The sequence below is a fragment of the Physeter macrocephalus genome, chromosome 14 (assembly GCF_002837175.3).
Source record: "Physeter macrocephalus isolate SW-GA chromosome 14, ASM283717v5, whole genome shotgun sequence".
Taxonomy (NCBI): Eukaryota; Metazoa; Chordata; class Mammalia; order Artiodactyla; family Physeteridae; genus Physeter; species Physeter macrocephalus.
In genome coordinates this window covers 22,132,484-22,155,752 of record NC_041227.1, presented here as the reverse complement: position 1 = coordinate 22,155,752, position 23,269 = coordinate 22,132,484, and the positions used below count along the sequence as shown (strand labels likewise).

The 23,269-nt window shown below is 47.2% G+C and overlaps 1 protein-coding gene across 4 annotated transcripts in view; it reads left to right on the top strand.

Moving 5' to 3' along the window:
* Positions 1 to 23,269, top strand: part of CEP250 (centrosomal protein 250) — a 49,400-nt gene that overhangs the window by 10,622 nt on the left and 15,509 nt on the right. For 3 of the 4 annotated variants that reach the window (XM_007101726.4, XM_007101727.4, XM_024128526.3), the window contains 17 exons: positions 266 to 372; positions 632 to 886; positions 3,279 to 3,375; positions 5,463 to 5,564; positions 6,085 to 6,246; positions 6,778 to 6,956; positions 7,262 to 7,444; positions 9,409 to 9,553; positions 10,652 to 10,798; positions 11,485 to 11,715; positions 12,565 to 12,758; positions 12,986 to 13,113; positions 13,299 to 13,468; positions 19,679 to 19,846; positions 20,253 to 20,387; positions 21,660 to 21,803; positions 22,435 to 22,568. In XM_007101726.4, coding sequence (XP_007101788.2) covers positions 266 to 372; positions 632 to 886; positions 3,279 to 3,375; positions 5,463 to 5,564; positions 6,085 to 6,246; positions 6,778 to 6,956; positions 7,262 to 7,444; positions 9,409 to 9,553; positions 10,652 to 10,798; positions 11,485 to 11,715; positions 12,565 to 12,758; positions 12,986 to 13,113; positions 13,299 to 13,468; positions 19,679 to 19,846; positions 20,253 to 20,387; positions 21,660 to 21,803; positions 22,435 to 22,568 — 2,681 coding nt within the window. Of the gene's footprint in view, positions 1 to 265; positions 373 to 631; positions 887 to 3,029; positions 3,067 to 3,278; positions 3,376 to 5,462; positions 5,565 to 6,084; positions 6,247 to 6,777; positions 6,957 to 7,261; positions 7,445 to 9,408; positions 9,554 to 10,651; positions 10,799 to 11,484; positions 11,716 to 12,564; positions 12,759 to 12,985; positions 13,114 to 13,298; positions 13,469 to 19,678; positions 19,847 to 20,252; positions 20,388 to 21,659; positions 21,804 to 22,434; positions 22,569 to 23,269 lie in introns of those variants that run through there. The other variant, XM_028499180.2, reaches the window with a different exon arrangement.

Sequence of the window (23,269 nt, the reverse complement as noted above, 5' to 3'; positions counted from 1 at the left end):
CTCCCATTTGTTGAGCAGCTACTGTTTATCCTTTTCTAATCTAGCTCAAAGAAGGCCATATACCATCCTAGGCCCTTTGAGCTCTTGGATCCCACTGCTAACTTTATTAAACACTTCAGCATCGCCTGTACAGAGACACCCATTCATAAGCTATCTCCTTTAAGTCCCTCCACTTCCCCCCAATAGTCAGGAGGAATCCAAGACTCCTGTGTTGGCAAAAGATGTCCTCTGCCCTTTGATATGACCTGGGTTTCTGAACACACAGTTCTTCAAGGGCTACCTGAAAGGGGAGCATGGTCGCCTTCTCAGTCTGTGGCGGGAGGTGGTGACCTTCCGTCGCCACTTCCTGGAAATGAAGTCAGCCACTGACAGGTCAGTGTGGAGGTATGACGGGAGGAGGTTTGCCCCTACCAACTCTATTCGCATGACAGTGGGCTGCTATAGAAGGGAATCAGGTTGTGGGGCAAAGGCAGGGGTGGAGAGTTGGTGGGGAGGGTTGGAATTGTTGGATTGTTGGATTGAGACGACTTTTCCCAGACCTGCTCCTCAGGCTTCCCTGGGCCTGACCTCCATGCTCCCTTTCCTGTTCCTGGTCCCTGTTGGAGTCTGCTCTTTCTTTGCTTGTACTCAGAGACCTGACGGAGCTCAAGGCTGAGCATGTGAGGCTTTCAGGTTCCCTGTTGACCTGTTGTCTGCGCTTGACTGTGGGAGCACCACAGTCTCGGGAATCTGATGGATCTGGGAGACTGAATGGGAGCGAGCCATCGCAGTTGATGCTGCTACTAGCCAGGACCCAGGAGCTGGAGAAGGAAGCCCATGAAAGGAGTCAGGAGTTAACACAGCTGAAGAGTCAAGGGCATCTGGAGAAGGCTGAGCTTCAGGATCGGTGAGATGGCCTGGGTCCTAGGAGGGGTTCGCTAAGAGAAAGTTGACTCCTTTAGGGAGTCAAGATAGGTGGGGGAGATGTGAAGAGCATTCCTCCCACAAGAGGGGAAGGAGATGTGCCAGAGGGAGTCTAGTTTGAAACCCAGTGCCACAGCTGGGGCCGTGTCACTGCCCTCTGCCCTCAGACTATCCTGCAGCTCAGTTGCTCTCCTGTTGACTTACAGAGCTGGCTGTGACTCTCCTCTATCAACACCAAACTATTTGCCATTCCCAGAACAGCCAAGTTCTTCCATGTTCCCTGCCTTTGTAGATGCTGGCCTTAGCCTGGAATGCCTCTCTCCCTTCTCTCTCTGCCTTATCCTTTAAGGCATAGTTAAATGTCACCTCTTCTATGACCTTGATAGCCTGTTACATTACTGTGCCCCCATATGGTCTTTTTTTTGTTGTTATATACATTTAAAAAAATAATAAATTTATTTATTTATTTATTTTTGGCTGCGTTGGGTCTTCGTTGCTGCGCGCGGGCTTTCTCTAGTTGCAGCGAGTGGGGACTACTCTTCGTTGCGGTGCACGGGCTTCTCATTGCGGTGGCTTCTCTTGCTGCAGAGCATGGGCTCTAGGCACGCAGGCTTCAGTAGTTGTGGCACGTGGGCTCACTGGCTTTTATGACCCATGCCCAAATCTTCCCTCCACTCCTCTGGGGATGGCAGAGTTTGTTTTTAAATTTCACATTAATTCATTCAACAAACCATTAGTGAGCACCGTCAGTAAGGCACTGTGCTGGAAATCAGGAATCAGAAATCCAGCTCAGTTGCAGCTCCAGTCCACCCAGGAAGACAAACACAAATATGAGAAGAGATATAGGAGCTCTAACAAAAGGCAAGGTGAGGGACAATCACCTGAAAGTCTCAATTTAATTTGACAATCTACTAAAGAATAAAAAAGAGTTCAAGACAGAAGCAGGAATTAAAAAGATTACATAAGAAGTACGTTTTTACTTCTCACATTTAGGTTTGTTGTTTTTTTTTTAACTTTATTTTATTTATTTATTTTTGGCTGCGTTGGGTCTTCATTGCTGCACGCAGGCTTTCTCTGGTTGCGGCGAGCGAGGCTACTGTTCGTTGCGGAGCGCGGGATTCTCATTGTGGTGTCTTCTCTTGTTGCAGAGCGTGGGCTCTAGGCACACGGGCTTCAGTAGTTGTGGCACGTGGGCTCAGTTGTTGTGGCTCACGGGCTCCAGAACGCAGGCCCAGGAGTTTCACACAGGCTTAGTTGCTCCGCGGCATCTGGGATCTTCCTGGACCTGGGCTCGAACCCGTGTCCCCTGCATTGGCAGGCAGATTCTTAACCACTGCGCCACCAGGGAAGTCCCCCCTGTGGTCTTTTGATGTGCTTGTTACAGCATTGATCTTGTTGATTATTTAGTGTTGTTTTGGGTTTTTTTGGTTAGGCTCTTTTATTTTTTGGATTATAATAAAATAGATTTTTTTAAAATGATAAGAAGGGCAGGGACATAAGCAAAGAGCTCCATTTGAATCTTGGGGCAAAGTTCAGTTTATACCCCATGGCTAGGGTAGTGTCACCACCTATTGGTGGTGTATGTAAATTGCAGTTTGTTTGGGTTGTGAAGGCACTGGGAAGCACAAGGACGGAGACCATGTCTTAGTAAATTTTGTGTTCTAGTGCTTTGCACTTCACCAGCGATATAGTAGACACTTAGTAAATGTTTGTTGAATCATACAATAACTAAATGAATGACCACACAGTGAGTTAAAGCTCTTAAAGATGATACAGAATAAAGTTATGAAGACTTTGAAATAAAAAATTAAGCTCCTTGATAACTTCATTCAAGAAATATTTATTTAGCTACCTATATAACACCAGGTACTGAGCTCCAGGATATGGTGTTAGGTGATAAAGATGCCTGGTGATTTCCCTGAACTTTGAGGTTAGTATCAGGGAGGTTGACCATAATCTTTCCCAATTCGCCCCTCCTTTTTCTCTATCAGAGTTAGAACCTTGGGCTTGAGGGACCTTGGGACTATCCCATGTGGCAATTCTGATGTTCTTGTTGGCTTCAGGGTGCTTGACTTCAAGATCAAGCGGGGTCTGGAAGGGCCTGGTCCAGGGCTTTCCTTCAGCTCTCGGGCCCCCAAACACGTGTTCCAGTCTTGAGATGTGGTAAATCCCTGCATGCATCTGAGTGGCTTTTGGCTCCCCCTCCCCGAGTTCAAGGCTATAGCATCATGTATTCAGGGAGTGCAGGGGCTGGGGGCACCCAAGGGACTCTGGGGGTGTGACAGTTGGGGTGTCTGGCTTGGGTTAGGGTGTGCTGCATAGCTCTGTCCACATCAGTGGGTGCCCAGGTAACTGTGCTGTGCTCTTGTCTTCAGGGTGACCGAGCTCTCTGCCCTACTGACCCAGTCTCAGAAGCAAAATGAAGATTATGAAAAGATGGTAAAGGCTCTGAGAGAGACAATGGAGATCCTGGTACGTGATCCTTTGTTCTGGGAGAGTTGGGAGTGGACCTGTAGATTCCTGTCCTTTATGGACAGAGAGTGCAGGATACTAGTTAAATGTTCCTTGATGAAATCCCCTAAAGCTAAAAAATTAATTTTGGTTGAATCTGAAAATTAATTAACTCATTCATTTATCCATTTAATAAACATTAGCTGTCTACTGTCCCCACTCTGTTCCTAGGGAAACTACAGCAGTGCATGCATGCAGTGTGTCCTCCTCCGAGCTAGTGAGACACACATGAAGGGGCACACTAGCCAAGTAGGAGGGGGGGATGTTTGGAGAGATTCAAAACCTAGTCATACGGGAAACACCTGAGGAGCATGAATGTGGTTAGCGTGGAGAAGGAGGACTTGAGGAGGACATGATGGCTGCCTTCACATAACTGAAGGACTGACACCAGGGAAGAGAGTTGACTTGTTTAATGTTTGCCAGGGGGGCACAATCACTGCCAGTGACTGGAAGTTACAGGGTGGTAGAGCAGCTGGAGCTGCTCGGTAGTTGAACAGTCTGTCTTGTGAAGGAGTGAGGTTTGTGTCACTGGCTTAACATCTGCCAGGGATGTTATCAAAGGGATTCTCTAAGGTTGGACGTTAGAACCTCTGGCTTGATTGCACGTTTCCTTTCATCTCTAGGGATTTTCAGATCTCTGATTTTAGGCAAATCCTGCACCCCCTATCCACATACATATCCCTAGTCTTCTCATCCAAGCTAGGATCAGCTGGGAGCTAGACATGCTTATGCCTTTTTGGTTTCTTTTTGTTCAGGAATTTGCAAATTCAGATGTCCGCAGGGCCCAAGTAATATAAATGAATGAAGTGGGTTCAGCTGTAAGAATTCTGATTTTTCAGTGCTGTCATATTTAGTTTTCAGTATAACAGGGAACACTTGATCTCAATAGTTAGGAAACAGTGAGGAGTAGTGAGGACTGCAGGACCCTGAAGAATATATGTCCCATCTGGAGGAGGCATCCACTATTCAACTTCAGTAAATTATTGCCATGTAGGGATGGGGGCTGGTGTGGCCCATATGTTGACTTTTTGAGAGAAGCCAGAAATTCAGATTTTTATGAATTTTTATGAATTTCTCAGCTCAGAAAAATCTCTCCATTTACAAATGTTGGTTCAAATTTTGTATAGGCCAAAAAAAAAAACATAGCTGCAAATCTGCGTCTTTAAGCCTTCACTAGCACAATAAGGTAGGAAGGAGGAGGGGACATTTTGAGAGTTCAAATTTATTGCTGGCCTTGGGGCTAGAAGTTCCTCTTGCCTTAAGTCTCAAGTGCCAATTTGCTGTTCAGAGACAGCAGCCATCCTTCATCCAATGATAGCTCACATTTAATGAACATTTGCTTTGTGACAGACACTGTGTTGAGTAATTGACATGCAGTTTTTTCATTCAAGCCTCAAAACAAATCTATGAAGTAGTTGCTGTTAATTATTCCTTTTTTTTTTTTTTTAAGTTTTTCCATTTTTAAAAAAATTTTTGGCTGCGTTGGGTCTTCATTGCTGCGCACGGGCTTTCTCTAGTTGCAGCAAGTGGGGGCTACTCTTCATTGCGGTGCACGGGCTTCTCATTGCAGTGCCTTCTCTTGTTGCGGAGCACAGGGTCTAGGTGCTTAGGCTTCAGTAGTTGTGGCACATGGGCTTAGTTGCTCCGCGGCGTGTGGGATCTTTCCAGACCGGGGCTCGAACCCTTGTCCCCTGCATTGGCAGGGGGATTCTTAACCACTGCACCACCGGGGAAGTCCCTTATTCCTATTTTAAAGAGAAGGAAGCTCAAAGAAGGAGTTGCCTAAGGTTACCAAGCTAGTAAGTGATAGAGCAAGAACTGTTATCTAGGCAATCTGTTTTGGAGCTCTTAATCCCTTAATCTGAATTCTTAATCACCACATCACATTGTCTTCAGAATCCTGGGACAGTGTTAGCATTCACATGTGGTCAGGGGAAAAGTGGGATTGACAGAATAGACAGAATGAGACTCTGGTTCATTTGGGGCCTGGAATGATAAATTCTCTTCTGAGAGTTTGGCTTATAGGCTCTATTTGGTTCCCTGTCCAGGAGGCCAATCACGCAGAATTAATGGAACACGAGGCATCTCTAAGTAGGAATGCCCAAGAGGAGAAGCTTTCTTTACAGCAAATGATCAAGGACATAACCCAGGTACTGGTAAGCCTCCGGTTCACAGTAACCGGTCCAGCCTCGCCCTCCCCAGACCTCCCCGTCCTCTCAGGTGTGCCTAGAGGAGTCTGGACTTAGGGTCTTGTGGGGAGGAATTGTCTGAGTATATTTGAAGACTGGAACCCTAAGGAGTAGCTAAGCTTTCGTGTGTTGGCACTGCCTGCTGAAACGCCCTCTTTCTTACTGCTAGCTGCAGTTCTCAGGCAGCGGCTGGATTCTGGCCTTTGCTACCTCAGCAACCTCTTCTTCCTTCATTTATTCCTTGGGTGTTCAAGGGGTGCTAGTCTTGTTGTTCATTCTAGGTTTGGGTGACCGAAGGGGAAGGGTTGGTTTGAGGAGTTGAAGGAACCAACCTTTTTTGCTCTTAGGATACCCTCCTCCCACCCCCCAGGGAGAGGACCTGAGAGAAAACATCAGGTTTGTCCAGGCTGGCATGTTAGTCCTCTACATGGATTCTAGGCCTTGGTCAGTAGGATGGTGACCCTGCTGTGTTGGATTTCAGGCCATGGTAGAAGAAGAGGACAATATGGCCCAAGGCTCTGGTCATGAGAGCTCCTTGGAGTTGGACCCTGGTGGCTTCTCCTCCCGGTTCGATTCCCAGCAGCCAGACAAGGCTCTTTCTCTGGTGCGTTCAGTGCTGACTCAGAGACGCCAGGCTGTGCAGGTGAGAACCCCAGCACTCCTCCTCAGCCACAGGGATTGGTGTCTAAACTGACTAAGGTCCCAGCTACCCTCCTAGCCCAGATTGCCCCTTTTGCTACGTTGACCAGTCACAAGGTGTTTTGTCAACACCCCAAAGTGCCCATTAGAATCTCTGTGTCTGCCCAGTTGTGCTCGTGGGGAGCAGGCACACTCTCCGTGCCACTGGCACGCTCCACTTTGATGCAGTCTTTACACAGTGCTGTGCAAAGTAGAGCCCCAGGGGAGTGTGGGTAAGCGTTCCCCAATTCTAAGGGTCCCAGCCACACTTACCACCCCCACCATTTTACATTTGAAGATGCTGGACTCTGGGAGCCACAGAACCCAGTCATCTCTGATGCTCTGTCTCCTCGACTGGTCTCATCTCTTTTCTTAGCTTCCGTTTGTTGCACCAGCCCCCAACCCCCTTGCTCAGCCCTACTTTCAGGCTTATGACATCCCTCCTCTGCCCTGCGCTCTTGTTTACCACCTCACTTCTGATGCTCTCCCTCTGCAGGACCTAAGGCAGCAGCTGTCAGGCTGCCAAGAAGCTGTGAGCTCCTTGCAGCAGCAGCATCATCAGTGGGAGGAAGAGGGTGAGGCCCTGAGACAGCGGCTACAGCAGCTCACCGGGGAGCGGGACACCCTGGCAGGGCAGACCGTGGACCTGCAGGGGGAGGTGGACTCCCTCAGCAGGTGAGCGGGAGCTGTTCATCCCCCCCTTCCTCTCAGGCTCAGTCCTCGCCCAGCCCATGTGTTTGGCTGGCTGACCCTGTTCTTCCCTAGACCTAGAGCTGCTCAGGGCTGCCTTGCTTTGTGTTCTGCTAGTTCCTGCTCACTCAGTTTTGGGTCTTTGTGATGATAAAAAAAAGTTTCCTGCTCAAAAGGGAAGATGAGATATTTAAAGGAAGCATAAACCTCTCTCCTTTGACCCTGTACTGTCTGCTTCCAGGAGGGCTTTTAGGTTCCAGGCTTTCTGCTCATGTCTGGTCTCCTTCCAGGGAGCGAGAGCTCCTGCAGAAGACCCGGGAGGAGCTGCAGCAGCAGCTGGAGGTGCTGGAGCAGGAGGCGTGGCGACTGCGGAGGACAAACATGGAGCTTCAGCTTCAGGGCGACTCTGCTCAGGGCGAGAAGGAGGGGCAGCAGGAGGAGCTGCACCTGGCCATCCGTGAACGGGAGCGCCTGTGCGTGCTTGTGACAGTCCCTCCCCCCTCCCCCTTCTGAGAAAGTGGAGTAAATTGAAGCCTGGTGTTCGGTGGGTTCAGATTAGCTTACTGCTCCGTCCTTTGCAGAAGGATGAAAACAGAAAGTTCATCCAAGCATTGCTGAACACCCAGAAGGGCCGAGGCCCCGTGGGGGGTACAGAAATAAATAGGACACAGGCTCTGATCTCAAGCAGTTTGCAGTGTAATGGGGAAGTCAGACAAGTAAACCGTGGCCAGATGAAGTATGAGCTAAAAAAAGAGCTTCGGCTTCCCTGGTGGCGCAGTGATTGAGAATCCGCCTGCCGATGCAGGGTACACGGGTTCGTGCCCCGGTCCGGGAAGATCCCACATGCCGCGGAGCGGCTGGGCCCGTGAGCCATGGCCGCTGAGCCTGCGCGTCCGGAGCCAGTGCTCCACAACGGGAGGGGCCACGGCAGTGAGAGGCACGCGTACCACAAAAAAAAAAAAAAAAAAAAAAAAAAAAAAAAAAAGAGCTTCAAGCTAGGTCCTCTGGGAGAATAGGAGTAACAGTTAATTATTGAAAGCTTCATGGAGGAGAGGGTAGCGGTTGAGCTGGGGCTTGACATATTTTGATTGGTAGAGAGTGGGACAAGGGCTAAAGGAACAGATTAGCAAAGAAAAGGAGTCAGGAACGTTCGTGGCATGTTCAGAGCAGGCCGGGCTGGCCAAAGTGTAGGACTGATCCTGGGAAGTAATGGGAAGTGAGCTGGTCAAGGAAGGGAATTCCAGAGTAGAGGGACCCAGCTCATTTGTAGATTCCCCGATACTATGTCATAGAAAAAGCAAGGACTTTAGAGCTGGGAAGAAGCTTGGTTTAAATTATGGCTCTGCCACTTGGACAGATTATTTGTAAAATGGGGCTAATATTTCCGTTGAAGGGTCTTTGGGGAGATTAAAGCAGTGTTTTGCAAAATGCCAGCACAGAGCCTGGCATATGGTAGGTCTTCGATACCTGGTAGCAGGGGCTGTATCTTCTTTTTTTTTTTTTTTTTTTTTTTAAATTTATTTGTTTATTTTATTTTCGGCTGCATCATGTCTTAGTTGCGGCATGCGGGATCTTTTGTTGTGGCGCCCGGGCTTCTCTCTAGTTGTGGTGTGCGGGTTTTCTCCCTCCAGTTGTGGCGCACAGGCTCCAGAGCATGTGGGCTCTATAGTTTGTGGCACGCGGGCTCTCTATTTGAGGCATGCAGGCTCAGTAGTTGTGGCACGCAGGCTTAGTTGCCCCACGGCATGTGGGATCTTAGTTCCCTGACCAGGAATCGAACCCGCGTCCCCTGCATTAGAAGGTGGATTCTTTACCACTGGACCACCAGGAAAGTCCCTGTATCTTCTTCATCTTTGATGCATCCCCTCCTCACCTGCTCCCTAGCTCCTTCTGCCTGATAGGCACGAGTGATGGAATCTTGAATGACTGCTCTAAGGATCATGACTTGCACAAGGAGTGGTCTCCCCTCTACTAAGGAAAAGGAGAGACAATCCACAAAAATAGTTTCATGTTTTTAAATTTAATTTGTGTGACTCGATAATACATTTATTAATATTTGTATGATTCAAAAGTCAAAACTATTTTAAAAGGTATGCAAAGAGAAAGTACTACTTCCCTCTGCTTCATTCATCCCATATTCCTTCCTTCTGTTTGTAACCATTTAAATTAATTTCTTATTAATATGTCTAGTGCTGCTTTATGCAATATATGCATATATCCTTATTTCCCCCAATTTCTTGCATAAAAGATAGTGCACCACATATACTGTTCTGCCCCTTGCTTTTTTCATGTTATGTGTCTTGGAGACCTCTCCTTATCAGTTTTTAGAGACCACCTTCATTCTTTTGCATTGCAAAAGCAATTACATTCCTGTTATCTTTTGGGGTGTGGCCACTCCCTGAGATTTCCTCTAGCCCCCTTCTCTTTCCCGTCTTAGTCAGGAGACGCTGGCGGGCCTGGAAGCCAAACAGTCAGAGTCACTCAGTGAACTGATCACCCTTCGGGAAGCCCTGGAGTCCAGTCGCCTGGAAGGGGAGTTGCTGAGACAAGAGCAAACAGAAGTGACCGCCGCACTGGCCAGGGTGCGTGGGCCTCCCCCTCGCTGGCTGGGTGGGGCGGGCAGCTTGGAAAGTTGTGTCTCCAGGAAAAAGGCGCGAAGCCTGCCTCGTTCTTCATCCTGCAAGTCATGGCCCTTCCTGTTTCTTGCCTCAATGCCTAGTTTCTGCTTTTGGGTTCTGTCCCTCCAAACAGACTCTCTGTATTGGAATTAGAATGGTTTTCTAAAGTGTAAATCTGGTCATGTCAGTCTCTTTCCTAAAACCATTCATTGGCTTCCCAGCTCCTTGGTACCACATTCAAAGCCCTCTGGCACCTGCCCCGAACTGTTTCTAGCCTCCTCTTCACTCCAGATCCCTGGCCTAACACCTCATATACCTTCATTCCTGCCACATAGCACTAATTGCATTCTCAGTTTTACCCGTTCTTTCGTGATTTTAATACTTTGTATGTACTTTTCCCTTTGCCTGGACTGCTTCTTTCCTCCCCTTTTAACCGCAAACTGTTCCTCATCTCTCAATACCCAACTTAACTGTCGACTCTTCTACCAAGCATTTTTTTTTTTTTTTTTTTTTGTGGTATGCGGGCCTTCCTCTGTTGTGGCCTCTCCCGTTGCGGAGCACAGGCTCCGGACGCGCAGGCTCCGCGGCCATGGCTCACGGGCCCCAGGCTCAGCGGCCATGGCTCACGGGCCCAGCCGTTCCGCGGCATGTGGGATCCTCCCATACCGGGGCGCGAACCCGGTTCCCCTGCATCGGCAGGCGGACGCGCAACCACTGCGCCACGAGGGAGGCCCTACCAAGCATTTTTGATTCTCTCAAATTGAATTAATGCTTTGAGTTCCCAGAGCACTTTGTGCTTACATTGGCTATGGTGTCACCACAGTTGTAGTTGTTTGTACATCCTGATGTCTGTGCCTCTGTAATGTGAGTTCCTCTCTTACTCTTCAACGAATGAATGGGTAAGTGAATGAATAAATGAAGGGAGAAGTTGTTCAGAATGTAAGGGAAGGAATGAAGTGTTAACTGATCTCTGTACAAGTAAAGCGGCAGATGTTGGGGATGTGAGCTGTTCACTGTTGCAGGAAAACTGGAAAATGAAACTCTTTAACTCTCTGCTTTTAGGCAGAACAGTCTATTGTGGAGCTGTCGAGTTCTGAGAACAGCCTGAAGGCTGAGGTAGCTGATCTTCGGGCTGCAGCTGTCAAACTCAGTGCCTTAAATGAGGCTTTGGCCTTAGACAAAGTTGGGCTGAACCAGCAGCTTCTCCAGGTGAGCAAGGATTTCTCTGATCCACAGGGTAGGGCTGGGCCCCGACTGAGGGCATGGGAGAGACAGACAAAGCTGATGCCTGTAACAAGGAACAGTTCTTCAATGGATCAGCCCAAGACAGATCAGCTCCCAATTGTAATCCTGGAATGAGCAAAAGGAATATTTATAGTGCAAAGGAGAGCAAAGATTACAAGGCCCGGGCTCAGCCATTAAAATTAGACCTCTCCCACATCTACAGCAGAACTACCTTTGGGCTTTAGGGTAAAATCATCAGGGCTAGGCCCATGTCCTCTGGAAGGAAGACTGGGTTTTAATCCTGTTGTATGAGATAACAGCAATCACAGAAAAGGATCTGTTGAAGAGCCCAAGTCTCAGAATCTTCTCTAGAGGTTACAAATTTAACACGTCTCTTCACTACCCCATTCCCTTGAGCCCCAGAAATGTTGTATGTTCCCTTATTCTGAATTCTTTAAGAGCAGGATTTTGCCTTTTTTCTCTCTGTCCCCAGCATCAACCCATCTAGTACCTGGAGTAAAGACCCCAGACCAAATGTGTGCATAGTCCTCCTCTCTCGTAAGCACTCCTGTGTTCATCTGTGGAGAACAGATTCATATCTCACTTGGATTTCTGTCTCAGCACTTCATCTCTAAACCGTAACCCTTTGTCCTTCCCTTTTTGGCCAGTAGTTAGAACAGGAGAACCAGTCTGTGTGCAGGAGGATGGAAGCAGCAGAGCAGGCGAGAAACACTTTGCAGGTGGGCCTGACAGAGGCCGAGAGGAACAGGGAAGCCCTTTGGGAAAAGAACACCCACCTGGAGGCTCAGCTGCAGAAAGCGGAGGAGACCAGGACTGAGCTGCAGGCAGATCTCAGGGGCATGCAAGACGAGAAGGAAGAAATTCAAGAGAAACTAAGCGAGGTGAGAAGACAAAACTGCTACCATCCCATTAAGGATGCTCACTGTACATGCTCATTGTACATACATGCTCACTGTAAAAAATGAAAACACTACAGAAATGATTCAGGAAGGGAAAATCTCATTTCCTAGAAATGACCAGTGTTACTAGTTTTGGGTATGTCTTCCAGTTTTTTAAAAAGAATTCCTAGAGGAATCCTTCACTGATTTTCTACTGTGTCACATCCATCAGTTTGAATTAGATGCCTCTCCTGTGTTTTCTGATAATACATCGTATTTATTCAACCACCACACCCTTCATACTATATTATAATTATCTGTTTTTATGTGTCTCCACCATTAGACCAAAAGCTCCTTGAAGGCAAGACTATGTCTTACTTGTTTTTATAACTCCAGCTTTTAGTCCAGTGTGTAACACATAGCAAGGGGCTCAGTGAGTTTTTTCTGAACCAGTGCCCCAACTCAAAGGTCATCTTTCTTCTCTACCAAGCTTCTCATTGCCCTAGTAATTATACATAATCTCCCTTCCCAGAGCCTTTTTCTCAGGGCACTGATCACTTTCTTCCTGGTATTAATGTGTGTGTCTTACCTCTCCTTAAGACTAAAAGCTCCTTAGAGGTAGATCTCTTGCAGCATAGCACAGGGTATTGCTCAAAGGAGAGCATGTTTCCTGGGCTGGGGACTCTGTGGGTTGATCAGGGGAATAGATAAATGGTACTTGGTGTGAGTGGGCAGTGCTCAAGGCTCACAGAGCTGGGTCCAGAATCTTGAGGAACCCATGGCCCTAATCTGGTGATAGCAGCCCTGGGGGCATCCTGCCTCGCTCTGTATCCCATCAGTTCTTCCCCTCAGGCACATCACCAGCAGGAGGCAGCCTTAGCTCAGGTGGAGCAGCTGCATCAGGAGGCAAAGCGACAGGAAGAGGCGCTTGCCCGGGAAGTCCAGGAGAAGGAGGCTCTAGCGCGGGAAAAAGCGGCTCTCGAGGTGCGGCTGCAGGCTGTGGAGCGGGACCGGCAGGACCTCTCTGAACAACTGCTGGGGCTCAGGTAGGGTCCAGATCTGGTTCTGCCAAGGGCAGAGAGAGCTTTGCAAGGCAAGGGGGAGCCAACCTAAGTTCCTTGCCCAAAGTATATGGGGCCTAAATGAGTTATGAATTTGTAATTGCCCCCCCCACCGGCTCCCAAATTCTCTCAGTGACCAGTAGTTAGGACCCAGTTCCTCTTAAGGAAGGGGCTTGATGGGTAAGAACTCTCCCGATTCCTGAACCTGACAGCTCAGCCAAGGAGCTACTGGAGAGCAGTCTGTTTGAGGCCCAGCAACAAAATTCTCTGATAGAGGTCACCAAGGGGCAGCTGGAGGTCCAGATTCAAACCGTCACTCAAGCCAAGGAAGTAATCCAAGGTGAGAACCCAACTGGGATGGGCGCACTTCATTCCACAGGGTTGTTGAAAGCTAGGAAGACAGTGGAAAGCTATTAGAGCCAGGCCCAGGGCCTCTGAGATGGGAGTTCCTCATGAGGTCTGGGGAGAGGGGTGAAGGATGGAGGGCAGAGGCTCAGAGACAAGATCCTGTCCCTGGCATCTTAGGGGAAGTGAAGTGCCTGCAGCTGGAACTGGACACTGAACGGAGCCGGGCTGAGCAGGCACGGGATGCGGCAGCCAGACAGCTGGCCCAGGCTGAGCAAGAGGAGCAGGCTGCCCTGCGGCAGCTGAAGTCAGCCCATGAGGAGGAGGTGAACTGGCTCCAGGAGAAATGGGTAGGTGGTGGTTGTGGCCAGGGGATGGGAGAGACAGACAGCAGCAGATATTCCTGCTTGTAAAAGTGAAGTCTGAACAGGACTAGCCTGGTTGGTCACCATGGTGCAAAATCCAGCTTCTAGCCAGTAAATGAGTTGATATATGGAAAACACTAATAATAGTTCCTCGTATAAGGTAAGCTCTATATTTGTGTTAGGTATTATTGTTGTTGTTGTTTCTGTATATATAGAGACTTAAGAGTGGATCTTGGGATTTAGGATTGATAAACTGGCCCCAGGGTATAAAGGGAGCAGAGGAATGCCTTGGACCTATTATTGCCCAATTCAGAACTGTGTTTCTTTTGTCTTTTAATTATTTAATTTAGTCCATTTGCTTTTATTGTGATTATAGGCATATTTGGATTTATTTCCACCATCTTATGCTATTTGTCTTGCCTTTTTACACCTTTTGGGGAGGGGAATTCACCTTTCTTAACTTCTTTTAGAGGGTTATATCAGATTATTAAATTGTATTCTTTTCTCACCTCTTTTTTTCTCTCTACTACTTTGGATGATATGTACTCTATTTTTTATTCTTTTAGTTGTTCTTTTTTTTTTTTTTTTTTTTTTTTTTGCGGTACGTGGGCCATTCACTGTTGTGGCCTCTCATTGCGGAGCACAGGCTCCAGATGCACAGGCTCAGAGGCCATGGCTCATGGGCCAGATGCACAGGCTCAGAGGCCATGGCTCACGGGCCTAGCTGCTCCGCGGCATGTGGGATCTTCCCGGACCGGGGCACGAACCCGTGTCCCCTGCCTTAGCAGGCAGGCTCTCAACCACTGCGCCACCAGGGAAGCCCTAGTTGTTCTTTAATATTTTAAAATACATACTTAATAAAATCTCAAGTTAATCAGTATATTTACCCTTTTCCTGAATGACACAAGGACCAGAGAACATTTTACCTGCATTCACTCCTCTCAACCTATCAACTGTATTTGTCATTGTGTTTAGTTATTACTAGTTGTTAACACCATACATTATGTGTTTTGATTATCTTATACAGTCAATAATTGTTTAGATACACTGAAAATTTTATGAGGTTTTTTTTGCTCACCATTCCTCCTTGCGTGTCAGGCTTTCTATTTGGATTTGTTTTCCTTGAAGTAGAATTTCCTTTGGTGAGGGTATGTTGGTAGTTAATTGTCTGAAAATGTCTATTTTACTTTTATTCTTTTTTATAGCTTTTTCCTCTCTTTAATTTTATTTTTTTATTGAAGTATAGTTGATTTGCAATGTTGTGTTAGTTTCAGGTGTACAGCAAAGTGATTCAGTTATACATATATATTATGTCTATTTTTTTTGCAGATTCTTTTCCCTTATAAGTTATTACAAAGTATTGAGTATAGTTCCCTGTGCTATATAATAGGTCTTTGTTATCTATTTTATATATAGTAGGTATATATGTTGATCCCAAACTCCTAATTTATCCCTCCCACTTTTATTCTTTTTTTAAAAAATAAATTTATTTATTTTTGTCTGCATTGGGTCTTCGTTGCTGCGTGTGGGCTCTCCCTAGTTGCGGCGAGCGGGGGCCACTCTCTGCTGCGGTGCGCGGGCCTCTCACCGCGGTGGCCTCTCCTGCTGCGGAGCACCAGCTCCAGGCGCATGGGCTTCAGTAGTTGCGGCACGTGAGCTCAGTAGTTGTGGCTCACGGGCCCAGTCGCTCCGCAGCATGTGGGATCCTCCCGGACCAGGGCTGGAACCCGCGTCCCCTGCATTGGCAGGCAGATTCCTAACCACTGTGCCACCAGGGAAGCCCCCACATTTATTCTTGAAAGATAGTTTCACTGGGTATGAAATTCAGGTACAAATTCTAAGGTAACCGTTATTTTCTGTCAGCACACTGATTATTCCGTTGTTGGTATTGAGAAGCCTCTAATTAGTTGTATGTTAGAACTTGGTATAACCTTCAGGTATCTTAACTTTCTGTCTTACATTTTCCATGTGTACTTTTTCTACACTGTATTCTGGGTGATGTTTTTTCAGATCCCTCTTCTATTCACTAATTTCCCTTTTCAACTGTGTCTAATCTGCTTTATAGTCTATTCACCAAGTTTTCAATTTTATTTATTAAATATTTTATTTCTCAACATTCTGTTTGGTTATTTTTTCAAATCTTCTTGGTCATTTTTTAGTGTCTTCTCCCTAATTTATATTTGCAGTCCCCTCTTTTATTCTTTAAACACGTGAAACATACTTTTATGCTGTCTAATAATTCCAACACCTAAAATCTTTTTGGATCTCTGTTATATGTTGTTTCCCTTGGCTGTCACTGATGACCTTGGCCCCTATGTGTTTTGTGATTCCTGACTGTGAACTCATGTTCTCTGGAAATTTTTCTGTGGGAATCCTTTTAAGCCTGAGGCAAAGGAGATTTTCCTCAGAGATTTGCTTTTGCTTCTCTGAGGAAGCTGAAGGACTAGCATCCCAGGACCACCTTAAAGTACAATTTCTGTTTAAAGTTTTTGGGCCACATTCAAGCCCTGAATCCACATGAAGACCAGCTTATGGTTATGAATTCTCAAGTGATATATATATATAACCCTTTGTGAAGGTTAAAACAAATTTTCTTGCTATTCCCTTCTATACAGTGTTTTGTTTTCTCTCTCCCCCACTTTTTCTCTCTCCCTTTTTCTTCCCCTTTTCTCCCTCTCTCAGGTTTATCCATTTACTGAGGACTGTAGCCCAGGGATGGGTGGGTGTTCTTCTGAAGAGCCACACTGGGCCTTGTAGACCATACAGTCTCTGTCACACTCACTCTTCTCTGCCGCTCTAGTGCAAAAGCAGCTGTAAATGACATGTATGTAAATGAGCATGGCTGTGTTCCAATAAAACTTTATGTATGGACACTGAAACTGAATTTCATATAATTTTCACATGTCACAAAGTCTTATTCTTCTTTTGACTTCTTATCAACCATTAAAAACATAAAAACCACTCTTAGTTCACGGGGCCAGGTTTGGCCCACATGCCATAGTCTCCTCACCCCAGATAGCCCTTTGGAGGTCCAGCCTTATGTCCCCTGTCAGGCTCCCCACCCTTTGTTTTCTGTTTTCTTTGCCCACATAGCCAGAAAATGAATTTCAAGGTTATTAGGTATAGTAAATACCTCCAGTGGAAAGCCTGTTCTGTGCTCATTTACCTCTTTAGATCACAAGTCTTGCTTTGATTTTGGCTCCAATGAAATTTTCATTATTTTCCTGCTGGCTCAGTGATACATTAAAATATATACTTAATAGTTAAATTGGCATTTTTTTGTTTGTTAGTTTGTTTTGCCCTTTTACAGGTGGAGGGTTCAGAGAGCTTGTTTGTCAGATTTCTGGAAATGGAAGTTGACTTGTGCTTTGTGTGTATTTGTGATTTGATAGTTATTACAAGGCAGACTTGTTGGCAAGATGGTAGCCAGAAGTTTGCCTCTTTTTAGAATTATGTGCCTAGATTATAGTAGGTACTTCAAAATATTTATTGAATGACCAGTGTCCAGAGGCAGTTCAGTTTCCCAGCAAGAATCAGGCATACCACCCACTGAAAACCCTACAAGTAAAAGAAGCTGTAAAACTTCTGAATGATGTGTTACCACCTGACGTAGACTTGGTATCTGTGGAAGGAACTGACCATCTCATGGCCACACCTGAATCATGAGAAAGTCTCTTGCATCTTTTCCTTTCTTCTCAGTCAGATAATCCCCCTGACTTCTGATTGTCTGACTTCATGATCTCCCTATTGATTGAAAGGGTTGAAAGCCCTCATAACTCTTGAGAGTCTGTTAGTTTTTTGTTTTTTGGCCATGCCACACAGCATGCAGGATCCTAGTTCCCTGACCAGGGATTGAACCCAGGCCCTTGGCAGAGTCCTAACCACTGGACCGCCAGGGAATTCCCAGAGAGTCTGTTAGTTTTAACAGTGCCTGCCTTGTGCTGGAATCCTACCAATTAGAAAAACTCTTAGGGGTTATATTCTCCATTCTTCCATCTAGTGTCTGAATCCCCTTTAATAGCAGTGATAGTGGATACTTACTTACTGAACACTTTCCCACGCCAGGTACCATGCTGAATGCTAGTCACGTTATTTCAGATAGCCTACACAACCACCTAGTGAGGAAACTGAGACTTAGAGAAGTCACTCAGGGTTACCTGGTTAAGAAGTGGTAGAGCAGGGATTAACCATTTCTTAGCATTTATGCTATGTCCACTTCTACAATATCCCTTCCAAGGGTTGCTTAGCTTCTGTTGTATTCCATCCATTGGAATGCCCATTTATTTTTAGATAGATCTAGTTATTAGAAAATTATTCCTTAAGTTGAGCCAAAATCTATTACCTGAAACAAATCAGCCTTAGATTTGCTTGAAATACCTCACCAACATGGTTGCTTTCCTCCAGGCATGATACACATCACTCATGAACCAGTGTGCAGAGTATTCTGATCCACAAACTAGGCAGCAATGCTTGACTGTTACTTCCTGGACATCACAGAATTAGCTCTTCTGGTAGACATAACACACTTCTAACTCATATTGAGCAAATAGGTCAGTTTTGTTTTGTTTTTTTTAACACTTAACTACTATTAAATTCATCTTTCCCATATTCTTACAGTTGGCTTTTTGAACCAGAGTGTATGATTTGATATTCATAGCTGTTCTATTAACTGTGGTATTATAGATCACTGTTCTTAAGCATCTTAATAGTCCAGTAGTTGAAATGTGATTCATTCAAGCAATGCTGAGTTCTTACTGTCTGCCAGGCACGATGCTGGCATTGAGGATACAGCAGAGAGCAAAGTAGACATGGTTCTCCTGATGGAGCTTCAAGTCTTGGGGGAAGATAGGTATTAAATAAATTAATACATAAATGAGTAACTGATGATGGAAGTTCTATGAAGAAAAAGAACTGGGTGATAGAAGAAGAAGAACAAAGCGGGACCGTTTTGAGCGTATGGTCTGGGAAGGCATCTATGAGGAAGTGTCATTTAAGCCATGAGTGACGGTGAGGGGGGAAGAGCGGTCCAAGTAGAAGGAAAGCATGGGTCAAGGCCTTAAGGAATGGAGGTGTGTGGTGTCCTCCAGGACCTGAAAGGAGGCCAGTGCAGCCAGAGTGTAGCGAGTGAGGGGAGAGTGCACAAGACAATGTTGGAAAGGGGTGAAACACTAGAGGCCTTCCCACTAAACGTGGATAACTACAGACTTACAAACATTTTCAAGGAAAGGTGATGAAGATGATGATAGCTATTGGCTCCTGAATGCTTTCTGGGTGCTCAGCACCACTTAAAGTACTTTACACGACTTTCTTCACTCGTGAGAACAACCCTAGGAGGACCCTGTTGTTATCCTCAGTTTTTAAAAAAAATTTTTTTAATTTTATTATTATTTTTTACACAGGATTTATTTATTTATTTAGGCCACGCCGTGCAGCTTGCGGGATCTTAGTTCCCGGACCAGGGACCAAACCTGCTCCCTCAGCAGTGAAAACGCAGAGTTCTAACCACTGGACCGCCAGGGAATTCCCTGTCCCCGTTTTTATAGATGAGGAAACTGAGGCACAGAGATGCGATAGAAATGAACTGAGGTCACACTAGTAGTACTGGGGTAAAGACTGTAACCTAGGCAGCCTGGCTCCAGTGCCCTTCACCACCATCCTGAGATCCTAATAGAGGGGCTGGATTCGTCTAGGAGATCAGGGAAGGTGTCGGTCACTGATGGACCTCTGGGAGGACCGGGATGCCCCATCCAAACACTCTTGTATCTTATAGGAGACAGGCTCGGCCTGGCTTTTTGGGAGGCTAACCCCGTCACCCTGAGCAGGGGAGGGGGGACAGCAGAGAGCGAGTCCGCCACCTCAGTTCGCTGTTACAGCCGCCAACCATGATGTGCTTGCTTTAAAATGACAGGTATTTGTAGCTTATATGAAGGACAGTTGTGCTTTAGAAAACACTTTTCCATGTATTATATCATTTGATTTTTTTTTTAATAAATCTCATTTGATCCTCGTAAAATTTGGCGAGATGGGCAAGGCAGGATGATTAGCCTCACCTCGCAGATGAGGAAGCAGGCTTGTCCCGTGAGGCACCAGGGTCACACAGCTGGTGAGCAGTAGGCTTCTTGCCCCAACCCGGCTCTCCTTGTGCCTCCTCTCCTCACCCCCGCGGCTCTAACGGTGCTTCCTTCGTACGACCAGGAGAGAGAGCGCTCCTGGCACCAGCAGGAACTGGATAAGGCTCTGGAGAGCCTGGAGAGGGAGAAAATGGAGCTGGAAACGAGGCTGAGGGAACAGCAGGCAGAAACGGAGGCCATGCGGACACAGAGGGCAGAAGAACAGGCCGAGGCCGAGAGCGCCCTGTGCCAGGTGGGCAGCTGCGAGGAATGGGCTGCACGTCCACCCTGTGATCCCCCTACCTTGGGCCACTTCCTTTCCCACCCCCGAGGGTGGTGCTGCAGGGGCTTCCAGAAGAGAGTATAGCTTCCCACTCTGCTCCCTGTGAGCAGGTGATCGGTACCGTTAGCTGCACGGCCGGCGGTATGTCCTACTTCCTGAGGGAGGGCTGTCGTTTACCACATCCTGTCAGCTTGCAAACCAGCAGCAATCTTCGTACTTCCTGGCTCTCAGTCAGTGGGTCCAGACCTTCCTTCGCCCTCAGCCCCAACCCCATTTGTTAGAAGAGCCCTAGAGCAGCTGGCGTGTGCTTGTGGCCTAGTGGGTGAGCATGGTGACCCCTAACCCAACAAGCCCTCGCCCTCCTACCCCTCCACAGATGCAGCTTGAAACAGAGAAGGAGAGGGTGTCCCTCCTGGAGACACTGCTGCAGACCCAGAAGGAGCTGGCAGATGCCAGCCAACAGCTGGAGCGGCTGAGGCAGGACATGAAGGTTCAGAAGTTAAAGGAGCAGGTATGGAGGGTGGTTCTGGGCAAGGAAGAAGAGGCAGCATTGATTTATTCATTCACATTGACCTGCTCTTTGGCACTTCTTTGCACCGGGCCCTGCCTAGGTGCTGACATTTGACCAACAGAAAGGTGTGGCACAACGGTGAACCTGACAGTCATGGAGTTCTAGAGGCAGAGCAGACACAGAATAAGTGAGATAATTACAGGTTGTGATAAGGGCTATAAAGGAAATAAATAGGACGATGTAACTGAGAGTGATTCAGAGGAGGCCTCTTTGGACAAGGTGGTCATGGAGGGCCTCACTGAGAAAATGGCATTTGAGCTGAGCCATTAAGGTTGAAGAGCCAGACCCGTAGAACAATAAGGATGAACCTTGAAAGCATTATGCTAAGTGAAAGAAGCCAGTTACAAGAAGCCACACAGTGTATGATTCCACTTGTAGGAAATATCCAAAACAGGCAAATCTACACAGACAGAAAGTAGATGAGTAGTTGGGAGTGAGGATGGGGGATGGGGAGGGTACAGGATTTCTTTCTGGAGGTGATGAAAATGGTAAAAAATGATCATGGTGACAGTTGCACAACTCTGTGAATATACTAAAACCATTGAATTGTATGCTTTAAATGAGTAAATTGTAGGGTATGTGAACTGAATCTCAATAAAATCATTAAAAGGAAAAGAAAAGAAGCCAGCCACTTGAAGAACAGTTTAGGCAGAGGATATAGCTATCATAAGGGCCTGGGACAGGCAGAAAGGGCCTGGGACAGTTCAGGACAGACAGGAGGCAGCGCGATAAGCTTGGGGGCAGGAGCCCTTTGTCAGCCGTGGTAGGACCTTGGACTTTGTTCTAAGGGCAGTGGGAACATGCTGGATGGTATTTAAAAAGCAGAGTGGGACATGATTTATTACATATATATTTTTAAAATACTTTAGCTGCCAAGGGGAGAATTTTGTGTGTGTTTGTGTTTGCATGTGGGCATGGTGGCATGAAGTGGAAGTAGGGACACACAGCAGGAGGCTGCTGCAGTGGTCTGGGTAAGGGACCCTGGCCGAGAAAGCCTGGGTGAGCAGTGCACTTGGTGAGGGAGGAGAGGGAATAGGAGGTGAGGACTTGAGGTGACAGGGTATCATGGAAACAACGTGGATAGCTGGGCCCTGCCTCAGCTTTTGGCAACCCAACCAAAAAACCAGTATTTATACAACACGGATTTCTGTAACATGGATTTCAAGACCAAGGAAGCTTTCTTCTGCTCCCTGCTGTCTTCTCCCTTTGCAGGAGACCACTGGGATGCTGCAGACCCAACTCCAGGAGGCTCGGCGGGAGCTGGAGCAGGCAGCCCAGCAGCACAGAGACAGCCTTGCTGCCCTCCAGGAAGAGGGCACCACCCTGCAGCAGGATAAGATAGACCTGCAGAAGCAGGTCCCTGCTCCTCTCTCCCAGCCCAGCACCCTTCCCCAGCACAGCCAGGCTCTCCCACTCCCTCTGGCAGGACGGGGGAACCTTGGCTGCTTGAGCCTGGTAGGGGGAGGGGAAGCCCCAGTACTGAGTGGAAAAGTGAAGGGTGCTCAGAGCTGTGCATGTGCCTCCCAGATCCCTGGGGTAGTTAGTAACCTCTCTCAGTGGGGACCACAGACCTCATATTTTCTTGGCAGCCCCATAGATCCATCCTCCCCATAGATCCAGTATTTTTATCCCAGATTGCTTTTCCTTCTCAAAATCCTATATCAGATGATGTTCGGGTTGTTTATTTTTAAAAAAACACAATCACTTGCTCATCACTTGGCCTTTGGACAGAGTTACATTCAGCCAAGGTTTTTATTTGTGCCTGCCTCTATACAGCATATGTGAGGCTGGGGAGACAGGGGACTAGGCTGAATGGTACTGGCAGGGGGAGGTGGTTAAGAACAGCAGGTAAGGGTTGGCAGAACCTGCAGAGCTTTGAGAATGGGCTGGTGACTCCGGTAAACCTTGAAGGACCCTAAAGCCCTAGGTGAGAAGCATCCTCCCACCAGCCTTCCTGCCCTTGGTCCTCATGCCCTTGACTTTCCAGGTGGAGGACTTGAAGTCTCAGCTGGTTTCCAAGGAAGACTCCCAGAGGTTGGTGGACCAGGAGGTTCAGGAGAAGCTGAGAGAGGCCCAGGAGTGTAGCCGAATTCAGAAGGAGCTGGAGAGAGAGAAAGCCAGGTAGCCTAGACAGGCCGTGGAGTTGGCTTTTGCCTGTCTGGGTCCAGGGGTCACTGTGAGGTTGACAGTTTGCTCAGGGCACCTAACCTCTCATGTCTCCAGCTCTGGGTTGTACAGGTAGCTGTGTGGAGAGGGCATGGTCCTTGTCTCCAAAGCTCATGCTTCATTCATTTAGCAGATATTTAGAGAACATGTAGCGCGCACCAGACACTATGCCAGGGGTTGGGGATATATTAAGACGATAGAGTCTCTGCCTCAGTAGAATTTATAGTTTTGTGGGGAAGACGTTAATCAAATAACCCCCAAAGGAAAGTAATGCAGATTATGTTACCTGGAGTCTGAGGAGGGAGAAATCCTTTTGTTGATGAAACTAGAGGCAGGAAGACAAGGTAGGAGACTGGTACAATTGTCCAGATAAGAGAACTAAAGCTGAACCGAGGTAGGGTCGTAGGGAAGAGGAGGAGGGAAGTGGTTTAAGGGGTGTTAGGGGAGTTGGAATCAGTTATTTGTAGTCTTAGAGTGGACTCAGGTGGGATGAGGGGAGGATGCTGTGACGTGGTCCAGACTTCTAAGGGTGAATGGAGGTGCCATTCAGTGAGCTGGGGAACATAGTAGGGGTGACTGGTGGGAGGGGAGGTGCAGAGGGGATGGGAAGAATTGGACCTGTTGAATTTGAGGTATTGTATAGATATTTCTGGAAT